Below are 15,178 nucleotides of genomic sequence, written 5' to 3'. Positions count from 1 at the left end.
AATGGTTTTAATCTTGCTTAGCTCTTTTTAATCTACTTTTAATATTGGCTTCCGCTGTTACACTGGCTTTATAATTGCTGTATTTGTTTTAGTTGACTGTTTCTAATCCTCTTCATTTGTGAGCTGCTCTGAAGACCCTTTGGGTTGAAGAGCAGGCTAACAACATAGGACATATAAAGTGATTCAGAGTCCTGTTGACATAGTTCAAGCTTGAAAAGCTTGGACAGGTTTTATACGCTGTCCCTTCCATGCAAGCATAAAACACCTATGTGTGCAGCTGTATTTCACACAATTGGAGTTTATACGACAATGCATTGGTCTCCCTGTTGATTAGAAGGAATCTCCAGTCCAAACTTTCAGTCACTCACTTAATCACTATGTATCACTGGCTGTGCAGTTGGCACTGAAGGGAAAACATACTTTGACTGCTTCTGTTCATGAATGAAAATGTGGGAAAGTGTCAGTAGAACAGCTCCCCATGTGCCCCCTCCCCCCCTCTAGCAGTTGTTGGATTACAACTCCTGTCATCCCTGACGATTGGCCATGCTGCCCAGGACTGTCAGACAGGCCTGTGCAGAGGGGAAGACAGCCGGGTACACTTGTCCTGGACCTTTAGAGTGCTAAGCTGGCTGGGGGAGCCTGTCAGGGGCCTGCTGAACTTGTGCTGTTTGAGTTTATAACTTGATTCTAACAAGACTCCAGCCCCTGGCCCCAGACAAGTTCTGTATGGATCTGCTGACAGGAGTTAGAGTTCAGCCTCATTGCGAGGGCCACAGGCTCATCATACCTACCATAAGAGAATTTCCTGGAGATGAGATGAAAAACAAGACCCTAGAGAGAAGGGAGTGTAGTTATTTATTTATGCTAGTTTGATCAATCAAAGAAAGAGCAAACCAGAATAATTAATCTGAAGCTTTTCTCCTTCTCGTACATGTATGATCATTTGAAATGAATGATTCTCTTCTAAGGGTGCAGATAATTTGACTTGGGGTTTGCCTAGCAATGACTTTGCCAAATGCCATGACTCTTCAACTGAAAGTGTGAACCCTGGCTGATATTAAATCATTACCACGTAACTTCCCATTCCGCTCCACGGCTTGTCCATTTAATTTGACTGCATTCTTCCTCACGCATGTTGTTGGAATGTACAAATGAGAGGATGCAAGCTGCCTGATTCCAGCCTGATGTGAATGTCTCTCTTAGCACAGACTAGCAGTGCCTTCCAATGCTAGCCATATTTCCTGACTACCAACTATATATATTTTTTGTTCGTTTCCTCCCTGGTTTTCCTTTTCCACCGTCTTTTGGTTGGGTTTTTGAATTATGCCTGCTTCTTTACTGCTGTTTTTGTTTTTGTTTCTGTTTCCCCATTCTCCTCATTGGAGGCAATGAGCCGTCCAGCGGTCGGAACTCCCCTGCCCCTTACCGGCCAGACAGTCGCCCTCTAACACCAACTTACGCTCAGGCCCCTAAACATTTCCATGTTCCAGGTAGGAGCTGGCAATGTATGTCTTGGTGTCCTGTCATAGTGTAGACCAGTAGCCTTTGTAACCCTTGTCTTGTCTCCATTATCTCATGCTGTTTAGTTCGTTTGTTTTTTGGAGTATACCATGAACTGCTTTGAAATGCAGGGCTTGTTAGTTTTATTTTGAGAGGAATTAGAAAAAGCTGGCCGCAGAAAGATTTAAGCGTTGAAATTAAATCTTTCTCTTAGAGATTTTGGAATAGGGAGGATACAATGTAGTTTGCTAAGAACATCATGTACATGGCCCAAGCCACTCCTTGGTAGCACCAAACACATCTTACTTGTTAGTTTCTGTTTTTCATGACTTTAAGAGGCAGGATTCAGGTTACAATCCTAAACAAAAATACTAGGAAGCCCGTCTAATGGAACTCAATGGGACCTGAGCAACCATACTTAGAATTGCACTGTCAAACACTTTGCATTTTTTGTGGCACAATGACTGTGCTTTCTGTTAAGAATAATATTGCTTAAACAGACTTATTGCATCTAGTTGTTACTGTGGCGCCCTCTGGTAGGCTTCATTTGGGGCCTTAAATCTGTAGATTCCTGTGTGAAGTAGTTCTCATTGATGCAAATCATTAATTTAACATTTAAGCTTCACATTATTTACTTTGCTTCTGTACACTTTTTACTGCTTGAGAAGGAGCCAGTGATACTGCTAAAAGTTCAACCTCGTGTATATTACGCTCTGCTTTTATAGTATTGTCTGCTGCGAATGCTGCAGATAACCTGGTAGCCATTTTCTAGCAATGGCTGTGGCTTAATGTTTCTTGAGCAGTCTCAGTGAGCAATGGATATGTCATTATTCAGTATTAAGCAAAACATTGAGTTGGGGTTAGTTTGTATCAAATAACTCTTGTTCCATTGTATTTTGAGGAGATAAAGAATTATGGCCCCACTCTCTTCTGTGTCAATTAGAGTTGTTTCTCTGGAAGTAATAGACGTGCCTGTCTGGCTGAAAATTTTGGCCACAGACTTAGGAGCTACTGCTGCTGATATAATATCTGCCTTCATGGTCATGGATCTCCAAGACATTCTTAAGAGATTACACACATATTGTAACTGCTTAACATACAGAGAAGGTATAGTGGAGGGTGGGGAATGTGGAGCTGAACCAACAGCATAACCCTTTTTATGGTTTAGAGTTGGACCATTACTGATGTATTCTAGCCATTAATTAGCTGCTACACATCTAAGAGGGATAGCCTGCATTAAACATATCTTGCCACTATGAGGCTGCAATCCCACCGAACACAGTGGCACTACTGAGTAAACATGCATAGGATCAGGCTACAATATAGCATTCCGTTTTCTTTGTCTACTGAGTTACCCCAGATAAGTCTTTTTTTAAAAAAAAAAACAAGAACCCAAAGAACATGGTTTTTGGGTTATTTATTTTTTACTCTACCTCAAGCTTTCTAAGAATCCTCTCTCCATTTTGTTTGTGTTGTCATATTAATTTTCAGTGTCTGTGCATTTTATATTTAAGAGGAACATGAACTTTTCCTTGAGAGTATATCCAAGCATGTATTTAAAATAAATAAATGAAAACATTCTGTACTATTTAAGTCATTGCTAGAGAAATACTGTATTAAGTCCAGGCTCTATGCCATAAAATGCTTCTGAATATGAACATATGTGGTGGTGTGAGTTGGTTGTACCACCAAACCAATAAGTGTGGTAAGAAACATTGCAGAGGCTCAATAGAATTACGGAGAATATGGCTGCATTTCAAAACGGCAGATTTACACTGCAATCCTTCACACATCTATCTGAAAGCAAGTCCCACTGTTCTCAATGAGACTTACTTATGAGTAGGCATACATAGGATTGCACTGAATGAAACATGTTCTGAAGCCTTGAAAGTACATCATTGCTATTTGTGATGTCTGTGGTTGGAGGAGAAATTGAGCTGCTCTTGCACAATTTCCCAGTAGTCATTTGGGGGCTATTTTCCGCCAGAATGCTCCTGTCTCCACCCCTGGCATATCTCTTTTGGTTGCACCTCCTGTGAAATGTTTATCCCACTAACAATCTACTAAGACATTAAACTGAATGGCCCATGCCTTTAGGTACATCACCATGTTGCCAACTCTATATGTCAAAGATTTCATGTCATCTGTCTGTGATATTTTCCCATCTGTTTTTGTGTTTTGTTTTCATCAGATACTTCTCTCTTTTATGTGATACTGAAATTAGTTTCCTGGATACTTGTGCCAAGTCCTCGGTTTGGAATACCTGTCAATTTAGTGTTTGATTTCTTCCCTCTTTCCCAGCATTAATTGAAGATGTCCAAATAGTCTCATGTTTCTGCTTTTTATTTTTACAGATCAAGGCATCAATATTTATAGAAAACCTCCTATCTACAAACAGCATGGTAAACCTTATTCTTTCTGTTTTCAAAGTGGGACAATCTTAATATATTAAATAGCTGCATGACTGAACTGTTGACTTACCCAGAGCTTTGTCTTCATGTTAACTTTTTGTAACATTAGCGGATTATTGCCTGCTTTATCACCTTTTATGTTTCATTTTTTTCTGATGTAAACAGAGGTGTTTGAAAGGCAGAAAGATACAGTAATCTCTCATCTTACATGTGTTTGGCAGCTGGCTGGTTGAAATTGTGCAACTCCCAAGCAAGGCACAGGGTAACACAAGCAGACCTGGCACAAAATGTGCTTTTAAACTCTTGGTCTTGCTTGCTGGGCAAGGCCTACTCATTGCGCCGGCTCTGGGAGTGCTGCAGATACACTAGCTGCAGGGTAGCGCCAAGGTTTGACTATATGCAATTTTCACACATACGCATAATGCTTGGAACCAAACCCGTGTAAGATGAAGGATTACTTTACACTGTATGCCTCACTGCTTTGAATGTCGTTTTGCAGAATATGATAATCCATCACGGCTACTTTGTTATGTAGTACCCTGCTTGCAAACAGGAATAGTACATGTCTTATTGGCCTTTATTTCAGTCATATAAGCTGCAGTCATGTAGGGTTGTTCTACAGCTAGCAGGCCAGCATTCCACATGCAAATTTGCTTAAAGATATCGCACTAATATATCTGGAAATATTGAAAGCAACATATCTCTTGGAAACTGTCATAACTAGCTAAAAAACTCTGACAGGAACAGTTAGGTTTTTAAATCAGTTTTCCTGTCCAAGTGGAATACCCACTTTAATAATATGAGAAATGATGGGGAAAGTCACTTGACCAAGGCATGGTCCCAATGAATACTGAAAGAGCATAATCCAACAAGCACGCTCATCTCTCTCACGACCCTCATTCATTTTATTGATGCTGGCATGGGAGCAAGCTTGGTCTCCATTGTGTATTGCTGTGCTCGACTGAGCTTAAAATGAGGTAGAACTGACAAGAATCTGCTTTTGAGTGCAGGGGCAAAGCAGTAGAATGTCTGTAGTAACTACAGAGTGTCTTTCAACATGTGCCCAATGTTGAACGCTCTGAGTAAAAAACGAATAGTGTGTCTTCATAGCGGAGTTATTCCTCAGCAGTTCTGCACTGACAATGGAGCATTCACAATTAGCAATTCACAATTTCTTTTTAACAGCAAAGGTCACATTGCAGTATTTTCTGAGGGAATTTCAGTAGTCTTTGGAGATCTGGCTATGAAAATACATTTTTCACGGTATCTAGAAAGAAACTAATTATAATTATAGCTTTTAGGTAAAGACTCATGGAAACAGAAATAGTAGGAAGATCAGGGTGGCTGAGGGCTGCAAAAGTTTTAGATTGCTTGAGGGCTGATGGTTATTATGGGGTGGCATTTGTATTATTATTATTATTATTTAATTTTTAATCATGCCATTTAATTTTTTTCTTGACATCATTTTTATTTCTCTATGATTTTTATTGTGTCTACTCACCTCCCATTAACATGTGAATGTTTTTGCCACTGACCTCATCAATTCTAATACGTAAGTACTGTTGGAAGGCATGTTTTTGTAATTCCCTGAGCAATGAGCCAAGGTAGCTGCTCCTTATCCGTTAAAGGCAGGGATGGGAAACCTCCGATCTGGGCATCAAATGAGACTTCTCTTCTGGCCCTCAGGACTCTCCTCAAGCTACACACCCTCCTCAGTCACCCACCGCTGCTCCCCAGCCACACCATTCTAGGACTGATCTTGGCTGGCTGGAATGTGTCCCTTGCTTGCCTGGGTGTAGGATAGAAAGGGGTATATTAAGTATGTTTAGAAACTGACCTACTGTAAAAAGGTTAAATCTACATTCATTGCTCTGCCCACTTTTGCCTGTGAGCCCCCCACCCTTGGGAGGCTGCCTAGAAGGGAATGTGCCCTCAGTCTGAAAAAGGTTCTTCACTTCTGCATTAAGACTTCACAGTTTTTCAGGAACTTTTCTTGTTCATAAGCCCCCTTTGAAATGAAAGAGAGCTGCCAGTCTGCACAGGATGAAACTCTTTTGCAGCTTTCATTTGTTTCACTTAAGCCTATGCACAAGATATATCCAGTTAGTTACATCCCTTCTGAACAATTTTTATTATATTTCAAAATAGTAAGGGGGCTTCTGCAAATAAACATCTTTTGTTTCTTGTTTGCTCTTCCCTAAAAATTCTACATTTTATTATAACTTGCAAACTTTAAAAAGTTAGTATTCTTTCACTCTACTTTCTCTTCTTCTGGAGAATGAATCTAGTTAAGGTTTTAACTATGTAGTAGCATCTGATAAAGACTTTCCCTTCCATCATGCATGACTAAATAGTCGCAGGACTTTCCTTTAAAAATGTACTTTAAGAAATGTTAACAAAGTTTTAAAATATCATGGAGTTGCAGTCTAAGGCTGAGATGGCCATGGTTTAGGGGAAAGGGTCTTAAGGGTCAAACTGAGAACCGTTCAGGGCCTGATTAGGTCCATTGGCTGGTGGTTTCACACCTTTCCTCTAAGTGATCACAGGTTAAATGGCCAAATTCATTTGAACGGAGCATTAAAACATTGAAGTATATTTATATAATATAATATAATATCTGGATTTACCCCTTCTCTTCTTATGCAAGCATAGCCCTGTATAACTTTCTAACATTTTCTGATACAAGCCTCTGTTTTAGCTAAGTTTGTGACATCTGAAAATACCCTTTGGAGGCTTTCAGAAACACAAACCTTAAAATAGTAAAGACACAAAATATATCTTGGGAAATAGTTTTTCTAGTTCACATTCTTTTCAATCTTTTTTTAGTTGCTTCATACACAGTGGAATCAGCCCAACATTTGGTTATTGAAAACAGCAAAGGGTGAAACTACACTGTCATTTTTTATATATAAAACTCTGCCCTGATGTGATTTTTTTCTTTGTTATTTACTGGCATTAAATCTGCCTTCTTCTTTTCAAATACACATGGATCTTAAGAACAGTTGCATGCATCTCATGGTGATGTTCCCTCATACATAATGATAGCATAATTTCACCCTAAGTGAATTGCCAGGATAAATATTACACTATTACTATACCTTGCTTTGGGATCAATTTCACATGGTGATGACAATGCTCTGAAGTAAACATCAAGGATGCTTAATAAGAGCTTTAACCAAAATAAAATGAAGCTAATTATCATGTAGCAGTTACCCAACTACTGATTTGGACTGATGAAAAAATATTTATTTAATGATGTGTTAAGGAAATGTAATTATACAGTAGAAAGTTTACAGTTATTAATACACAGCAAATTTCATTCCCATTGGAGAAATTTTGTAAAATGTCATGAGATTACATCCACTAGAACACTACTAAGATATCCCTGGCTTCTTGCCTTACATGGAAACCAAGAGGCACACTGAACTCTTCTTTTTATTAACAGCAGTTGCTTTAAAAAAGAGAGAATGCCATATAATGCTTCTGTGGTTCCAATGAACTTGCTTTGTAAATTCATTCTAAAGCTGTGCACAAACCTAGGATTATTGAAATGAGAGTGCCACTCTGGAAATATACTTGTGTTCTATTCAAACAAAACAATTTTCTCTCCCAGATCAAGCTCAGGAAAACTGGTCCCGTGAAATTTTGCAGAAGTTGGCTATACATACAGCTAATTAGCAGACACTTGTGATGTCACAAACCCACCTCCATTGACCTGGGAACAATTTTGCAATTGCTTTAAAAAAAGCAGCCTGAGGCAACTAAAGAGCATTTGAATCAGACATCTTGGCCTTCCAGATGTTGTTGAAATCCAGCACCTTACACTCCCTGACCATGCTGTCTGTGGTTTATGGTAGTTGGAGTTCAACAACAACTGAGGGGCCATGGGTTCCCTGTTTTAAATGATTAAGTGTGCATCCCATATGCCTCCCTGAAGCATTTGGAATATGCAAGATAGCTTAATTCAAGCTTTTGGATGACTTGCTTGTCTGTTATTTACATTGTAAAGGAGGGAGGAAGCCAGGCTCACTCCAATACAGAACTCCACTGTAACTTCTGATTTAATGCTGTGATTGTATGCATCCTTCAGATGCGCTGTTCTCATGAAACTTGGGGTTTTCTTGCAAAAATTAGAACTTAAAATTTGGCCACAATATGTTAATAGGAGTATTATATCAGGGCTTCTCCAGACTGGAGTTTTATTTGTGTGTGTGTGTGTTCTACCGTGGGTGGGTGGGGGCACACGGTGTCTTACACTTGTCATTGACACAGTAATAGTGCGTTAGTGGCAGATTTATCCTGAACCTTCAGCTTTATTTACATTCTGTGATGCTTCCCCAGTGTTACTGCATTATTGCTCTCTGGAGGGGCATTTTCTGTGCTATTGCCAAACAAAAGCAGGACAACCACCACTGCCACTCCCAGAACATTTGTGCTATAAGAAATAACAGGACTTCAAGAAGAAGCTAAAAAGCATGCACCAATTGGATACAGGGAAGTTTGACGGCCCCAAAACTTTTGCAGTCACAAACTGTATTGAAAGAGTGATTGTAGAAAACTGTCCAAACACCACCAAGAATGCACAATAAAAAGGATGTCTGGAGGGGCCCTCACTTGCTGAATAAGGAGATGAAATAATAGTGCTTATAGTGTTAACTATTTCAATTGTAAGAGAGCATGAAGTAGAAAAGAACCATATAGCATTGATGCAGCAACTTAATCTGATAGCTTAAGTTCCCCTGATTGCGATCTAGATGCAGCTGCCCTGGCAGCCCAGAACAAGTCTTCCGATGATATCATCAAGTCCTCCAAGTTCCCAGCAGCTCACGCTCCAGCACCCAACGAGATTCCAAAGATTGAGACAGAATACTGGCCAGGTCCACCCGCACTTGCGGCTGTAGGTATGGAACAACAAGTGACAAAAAGTGTAAACCCCACCCCCAGCTTTCTACTAACCTATAAATAAATTTAGACTAATATTAATTAGTGTGTGATACAGGGACATTGAACTCATTTGCACCTGATCCTTAAGAGTCTTATGGGTGCTACACTAAATATATAATGTGAAAAGATGGGGAGAGGGATTTCCCTGGAAAACCCTGTAGTTTGGAATGTATAACCTCAGACTCTGGGATTTCAAATCCCTGGGGTCTACATTCCATTGAAGTGCACACTCCCAGGTTTTCCTGTGTTTCTTTCTCATTTGGACCCCTCCCATGCATGCCTAACACAGAACCTCTAAGCTTAGCTTTAACGTATCTAGAGTTCATAAAGACATTTAGGGTTTATCACAGGAGCTTTATGAAGGGAGATTTTTTTCCCGTGTGTACATGCTGTTCCTCTGATTTCCCCCTTTTAAGAGCTTTTGGCCCCCGAAACCACAATGCACTTTTTGAATTCAGAGAGTTTAAACAGGAAGTTGAGGTTTCTGTGGGACACTTTTTGAGAAGGAAAGTGAGGATTTGGATATTTCTCCTTAGTTTCTAGTCAAAAATATTATCATTTCTTTATGAATATATTTATATGCTGCTATATCATAAAAATCAAGTACGGTTTCAACCACAGTATCTATATACAATAAAACTTTGTAAAAACTTAAAATCAGAGACCATCACCTATTATTGAAATGTGTTTTCTTAATTGCCTGCATAAGCTTGGCAGCATGGAAAAGTTTTCAGCAAGCATTTAAAGGTTAAAACAAAAGCTGCCTGCTGAGGAATGTGTCCAAGGAATTGGTCTACAGGGGCAGAGTTAAGAGATTACAAATAACATTGTCTTCGTAATCTCATTCAAATCAGTGTGTTAAATTGACTGCTGCAATGAAGCCTGACTTGTTTAAGGATTTTCTTACTTCAACACCTTTTCACTGTATCTAATTAGGATAGGAAACCAAAGATACAGACAGGGTGAGTCATATTATTAGAAAACCTGAGGCAGCCACATTTGGCAGCAGGTACTGGGGGACATACTCTGCGATCAGACATACACATCATCCTGAGCTGGTGCCCAGGCATTGGCACCACTGCTGCTGAATTGCAATGCTTGTTTGACCAGGTAGTGAGCAGGTGCCAGGTGGCACAGTGCATGAGTGAGGCAAGGTGTTTGAGGTCATAGCTGTGGGGCCACATAGCCTGTCCTGCACCTCCTAAGGTAGCCTCCTGCCCTTAGCTGCAATGGAAGATGTTATCCTGTTGCCAGTGTTGGAGCAAGAGTCAGTTGCCAGTCCTATGGACTTCTGTTCATGGAACTGAGTGAAGGGACATGAGTCCATCATCTCAGGCTGCAAAATGTCCTTAAAGTTCTTGATTTCAATACATAGCACAAGCAGATTTCCAAATAAATGAAGTTAAAAGTGGCCTATTATTAGCATCATATTTGTGCCTTAAGATATTAATTTTATTTTCCATGCTTTTTTCATTTTTAAAAACACTTTTTTTGTTAAAACCCAATATGTATCGTCATATTATCTGTCCACATGATTATTTAAATACAATAACTGTTGGTTACCTGTTAACAGTTGGTTGCATACACAAGCCTGATTCTCATGTTAGCTGGGGAACTCAGTGTGAGGTGATTTTACAACATCACATCAATGTTACCTTTTTTGTCAGCATTGTGTGATCAGGTCAGCATAAAGAGATTTTTGCAATGCCAGCATTATGGAGGGGGGATCTCACAGTGGTGATTTTCCCTTCAAAATTATTCTATGACTGCACCCTAAGTATATTATTAAAATTAATATTAAATGACTGGGTAACAAATTCCACATATACTGTGACACAGATGAGGATGAGGGCTTGTTCGCCATGGGTCATAGTAAGCATTAGCTCTGACTATAATAGGGTGTATGAAGCCAGCATACTCACCATATGAAATGGCCATAGCTAAAATCATCTCATACTGACTTCACCAAATCCAGAAGGCACAGGTGAATTGGACCTACAGCAGGCATTTGGGGATCTCTAAAGAAAATAATTTATTCTTCTAACATGGAATGTGGTCAGCTTTATAAGAAACAGGAAACAGTTATATTACATTTTGGAAAATGTTAGCAACGTCTGCTAAAGGTTCAAAATGCAGAAGGACCCAGGGGCAGCAGAGATTTCATAGGGTGGGTGGGTGGGTGCTTTGAGCAAGGAAAAGTGACTTCAGGAGCTGGCTGTTTTCAGCAAGCAGTAGTGGCAGGAGAGAAGAGGGTGCCTAATCTTACTCCTGTGTACCATTTTCCCACTGCAATGCTTCTCCCTGCAAACTGGGCTCCAGACTCATGCTTGTGAGAAGACAGAAAAAAATATACATCTAGAACAGTGTTTGGGGAAAAGCAGCCTGGGAAGCAGGAACTTGCAGCAGGAAAATGGCAGGCGGGAGGGGTTATGTACACTCTTGAAGCCGTTTCTGCTTCTTAAAATCATCATTTGATATTTAAATGCATGTATATGCATGTAATATCTAGCTAAGCTCATGGTTCTGTACTCACGGTCATGATACATTAGGTGTGGGGAACCTTTGGGTCTCCAGATGTTACTAAACTACAACTGCCATCAGCAGCATGGCCACTGGCCAAGGATGTTGGGAGCAACACCTGGAGAGCCAATGGTTCACCACATCTGCTTTATACACCATTGTCCCCATGTCCATTTTGCTTGCATATCTTACCCTTCCTATTCACATTTCCAGTGTTTCCCTATTTTAAAAATCCATAATCATTGCAGTCTTTGCAAAATAACTGAATTAATATGCTTGGGTTAATACTTTATTTTAGGTTTTACTTACTGTGGAACCTGAAATGTTATTTATCTTAAATGTAGTTCTTCTGATTGGCAGAGTGCTTTACACAACAGCCTTGTAAGCTGGGTCAATATTATGTATGTTTCACAGAAGAAGAAAAACTTCATAGCACAGTCTTAGCCATTCTGCTCAGAAATAAGTCCCACTGAGTTCAGTGAGACTTAAACCCATGTGTATATGATTACAGCCTGAAATAATGTCCAGGGTTTCTAGATTCAAGACCAAATGTTTATCCAACCACTATTCTTGATTCTTTCTTAGATCTTTTCAAAACTTTAAAAAAGTCCTTAACCATTGATTCAGGGCTTTTGTTGTTTTCTTGCAATAGTATATTATATACCTCTCCTTGGTGAACCTGCGGAGAGTGCAAGAGAGAGAGAGAAAAAGAAATTCTAAAACTTTAGCTATGCCTACCTCATACATAGAGTTGTGGGAATAAAATGCAGAGGGGAAGAACCATGTACCCCACTTTGAGCTCAGTGGAGGAAAGGTGGGTTATAAATGTAATAACAACATATATCACCAAAAACATAGGCCAAATCTCAGCTTCCCATTGGTAACTGGAAATGGAGTTGCTCAACTCTTTCATCCTAAAGCTTTTATTAAAAGAGCCCACCTAATTCCCAAGTTCTTTATGATATTATTCCCTGTAGTTACAACTGACAAAGTTTTAATTTACTTAATGGAGTTGGACGTAGAGGTGCCCTTTAGAAAGTGGAAGTCCCCTTATATAAGCATAAGGGCTATTTTGAACATAGCACAAGATGCTTATTGTGAGAGCTGAAATCCAATGGTACACTTCTGTAACACAAGTTTTTGCTCAAACTTCAAGATGCTTGCTTATGCAAGTCCAAGTTGTGCAAAGTCTTCCTCTAGATTTTGTACGAAAGTTTTGGGGACAGAATTTTGCCAGAACTTTTTCTACTGGCGCCTCAGGATCCAGCCCACAATGCGTATGAGATTCACCTACCACTTGAAAAAATTAGCTAAAACGTGCAAAATTACTATTTAGAAAATTGAAGCCCTGGGCCAAATTAGCTCTACCATGGCTTCTCAGTTAGCAACACAGAGGAGAAAGATACAAGCAATGGTTGTATCGATGGGACTTTACCAAATATCTATTTTCAGGAGTTTGGCCGTCGGCACTCAGTTTTCCTCAATATAGCCCTCTAGTAAAATGAGTGAAACCACAGTATTTACAGTATATGTCACACTTAGGAGGTAACAAAAATTTGGGTTCTACACAGAAGGTGACAGAGTTAAACTGGAGATAAGTATATAATGGCTATTTCTGAAACAAAATTGATAGAACGTCTGGCTATGTGTTTAGTGGAGTTTAGTTTTGTTATTCAGCAAGCAAATTTTATTCGGCAGGCCTAAGGAGACATGGGTAATGGTTGTCAATCCTTGTGTACAGTTGTGCAAGAAGCTCTCTTTGTGCTGTGGTTTTGTGGAAGTAGGTTCTGACATGCGCCGCAGATCCACTGGCAGAGATGAAGATCTTGAGGAGCTTCAGAGACGTCGGCAGCTACAGGAGGAACAACTGATGAAGGTGGTTATGATATTGATGTAAATAACTCATCTGTGCCAATTGAACTGGATGTTTTCAATAGCTTACGTACAATTTTTAATCCCCATTTTTGCAGCTCAACTCAGGTCTGGGACAATTGATATTAAAAGAAGAAATGGAGAAGGAAAGGTCTTCACTTCCCAGCAGCCGTTATGACTCTCCAGTTAATTCATGTAAGCGAAAAGCATACATGGGTGGTCTATGGGAAATGATGGATTAGGCTGCCTAAAATAAAACCAGTTTTTTCATCTATTCTATTGCTGGTTCTGCAAAAAGATGTTGATCAGTGCCGCACATGTGAAGCTATTTTTATCACTCCTGTGTTCACTGTCTGCCGTTTTATCGCTGGCTGTTTTTCACAATACATTCTCAGAATGCCTTGTGCAAGAATTGAGGTTTCCCGATTCCAGATCCTTGGCACATCTTAAATAAATCAAATGAGGAAATGGCTGGGGAGTAAATATATTCCCAGATTGCAGAGGAAATATAATGATGTTGTTTGAAAGCCTGCTGATCCATGAGATCAGAATTTTTATGAACAGTACGAAAATTGTTGGTGCTGATTTCTTGGGAAAGCTTCCTTTGCTTTGGTCTGTAAAGAAACAGAAAAATATTGGCCGGTATGTTGCTTACTCCAATTAATCTTCAACTAGTTCTCAAATTAGAAAAAAAATGATGTGGTTGGCAGTAACTTAAACAAGTTAAAAAAATAGCCTTGTATAGAGCCTGAAGTTTAATGACTAATTCAGATTATTCTTTTTTTAAAAAAACAACCCTCATTTGCATCAAGCTTTAAAAAGCAACAGCATTTAGAAAACAAATACCGAGTTGCACATTTTACAACAAGCATCTTTTATGAGATTATGATTGCTCACTTGCCTAAATGAATAACATATAAAATGTAGATTACTGCTGAGGTCACGGCAATATTAGTGTTCCTGAAAAGCCAACAAGCTAGGTCAGGAAATCATGTTTAAAAAGTGGCATACACCTTGTTGATATTTATGCTTCTCATAGCCTTTTAGCCTTTCCCACATTGGGAGAGGAAATCAGCATTGCCTCAGGGAGCAGGGCAGCACATTCCAAAGTGCTGGATCATAGAAAACGGAATCACTGGCTCACCAGACAGGTCGTATGGGCAAACTATGATACACTCCAGAGAAAAGACTGCATTTTATAATTACTGCTTAACTGTTTGTTTATAGGAGGATGTATATGATTCTGTATAATTGGATTGTATGTCCTTCATGCACTTTTCAAAACTCTAAGATGGAAGTACTTGTGACAAAAGCACAACTGCTTTCCTAGTAATGGTAAAAGGTAAAGGACCCCTGGACGGTTAGGTCCAGTCAAAGGCGACTGTGGGGTTGTGGCACTCATCTTGCTTTTAGGCTGGGGGAGCTGGCATTTGTCCACAGACAGCTTTCCGGGTCATGTGGCCAGCATGACTAAACCGCTTCTGGCGCAACGGAACACCGTGACAGAAGCCAGAGTGCACGGAAACGCCATTTCCCTTCCCACCACAGCGGTACTTATTTATCTACTTGCACTGGCGTGCTTTCGAACTACTAGGTTGGCAGGAGCTGGGACAGAGCAACAGGAACTCACCCCAATGCGGGTGGCGCTGTGGTCTAAACCACTGAGCCTTTTGTGCTTACCTACTAACTGTGGGCTAAAAAAGAAGTGCATTTTAAGTAACATAGAGGATTGTATACCCCGATTGTTTTGAAGAGAAACAGGACAGGAGGCTTTGTGACCCCTGAAAATGGCTTTCCTTAAGACAGAAATGTAAGCAGGTGGGGGTGAGTGGGCTAGTTCCATCACCCCTCGGTCACCATTCAGTCACCTTCCAACTTCTAGAAGATGAGCAGCAGGGAACATTTTATAGCCCATGCAGCACCCCTGCACG

General features: G+C 39.9%; 1 protein-coding gene across 25 annotated transcripts in view; it reads left to right on the top strand.

Moving 5' to 3' along the window:
• ABLIM1 (actin binding LIM protein 1) overlaps positions 1-15,178 on the top strand; it is a 215,778-nt gene that overhangs the window by 189,123 nt on the left and 11,477 nt on the right. For 9 of the 25 annotated variants that reach the window (XR_014548860.1, XR_014548865.1, XR_014548867.1 and 6 more), the window contains 4 exons: positions 3,855-3,902; positions 8,666-8,812; positions 13,160-13,251; positions 13,346-13,442. Coding sequence is in view for 6 of the 25 variants with exons in the window: in XM_083616695.1 (XP_083472821.1) it covers positions 3,855-3,902; positions 8,666-8,812; positions 13,160-13,251; positions 13,346-13,442 (384 nt within the window). In the remaining 19 variants the exon portion in view is untranslated. Of the gene's footprint in view, positions 1-1,385; positions 1,491-3,854; positions 3,903-8,665; positions 8,813-13,156; positions 13,252-13,345; positions 13,443-15,178 lie in introns of all 25 variants that reach the window. The other 16 variants (XR_014548871.1, XR_014548874.1, XM_083616697.1 and 13 more) reach the window with 4 other exon arrangements.

The sequence above is a fragment of the Podarcis filfolensis genome (genome assembly GCF_964270895.1).
Source record: "Podarcis filfolensis genome assembly, chromosome: 5".
Lineage (NCBI taxonomy): Eukaryota > Metazoa > Chordata > Lepidosauria > Squamata > Lacertidae > Podarcis > Podarcis filfolensis.
The sequence above is the reverse complement of the archived record's forward strand: the minus strand, read 5'-3'. Positions and strand labels throughout refer to the sequence as shown.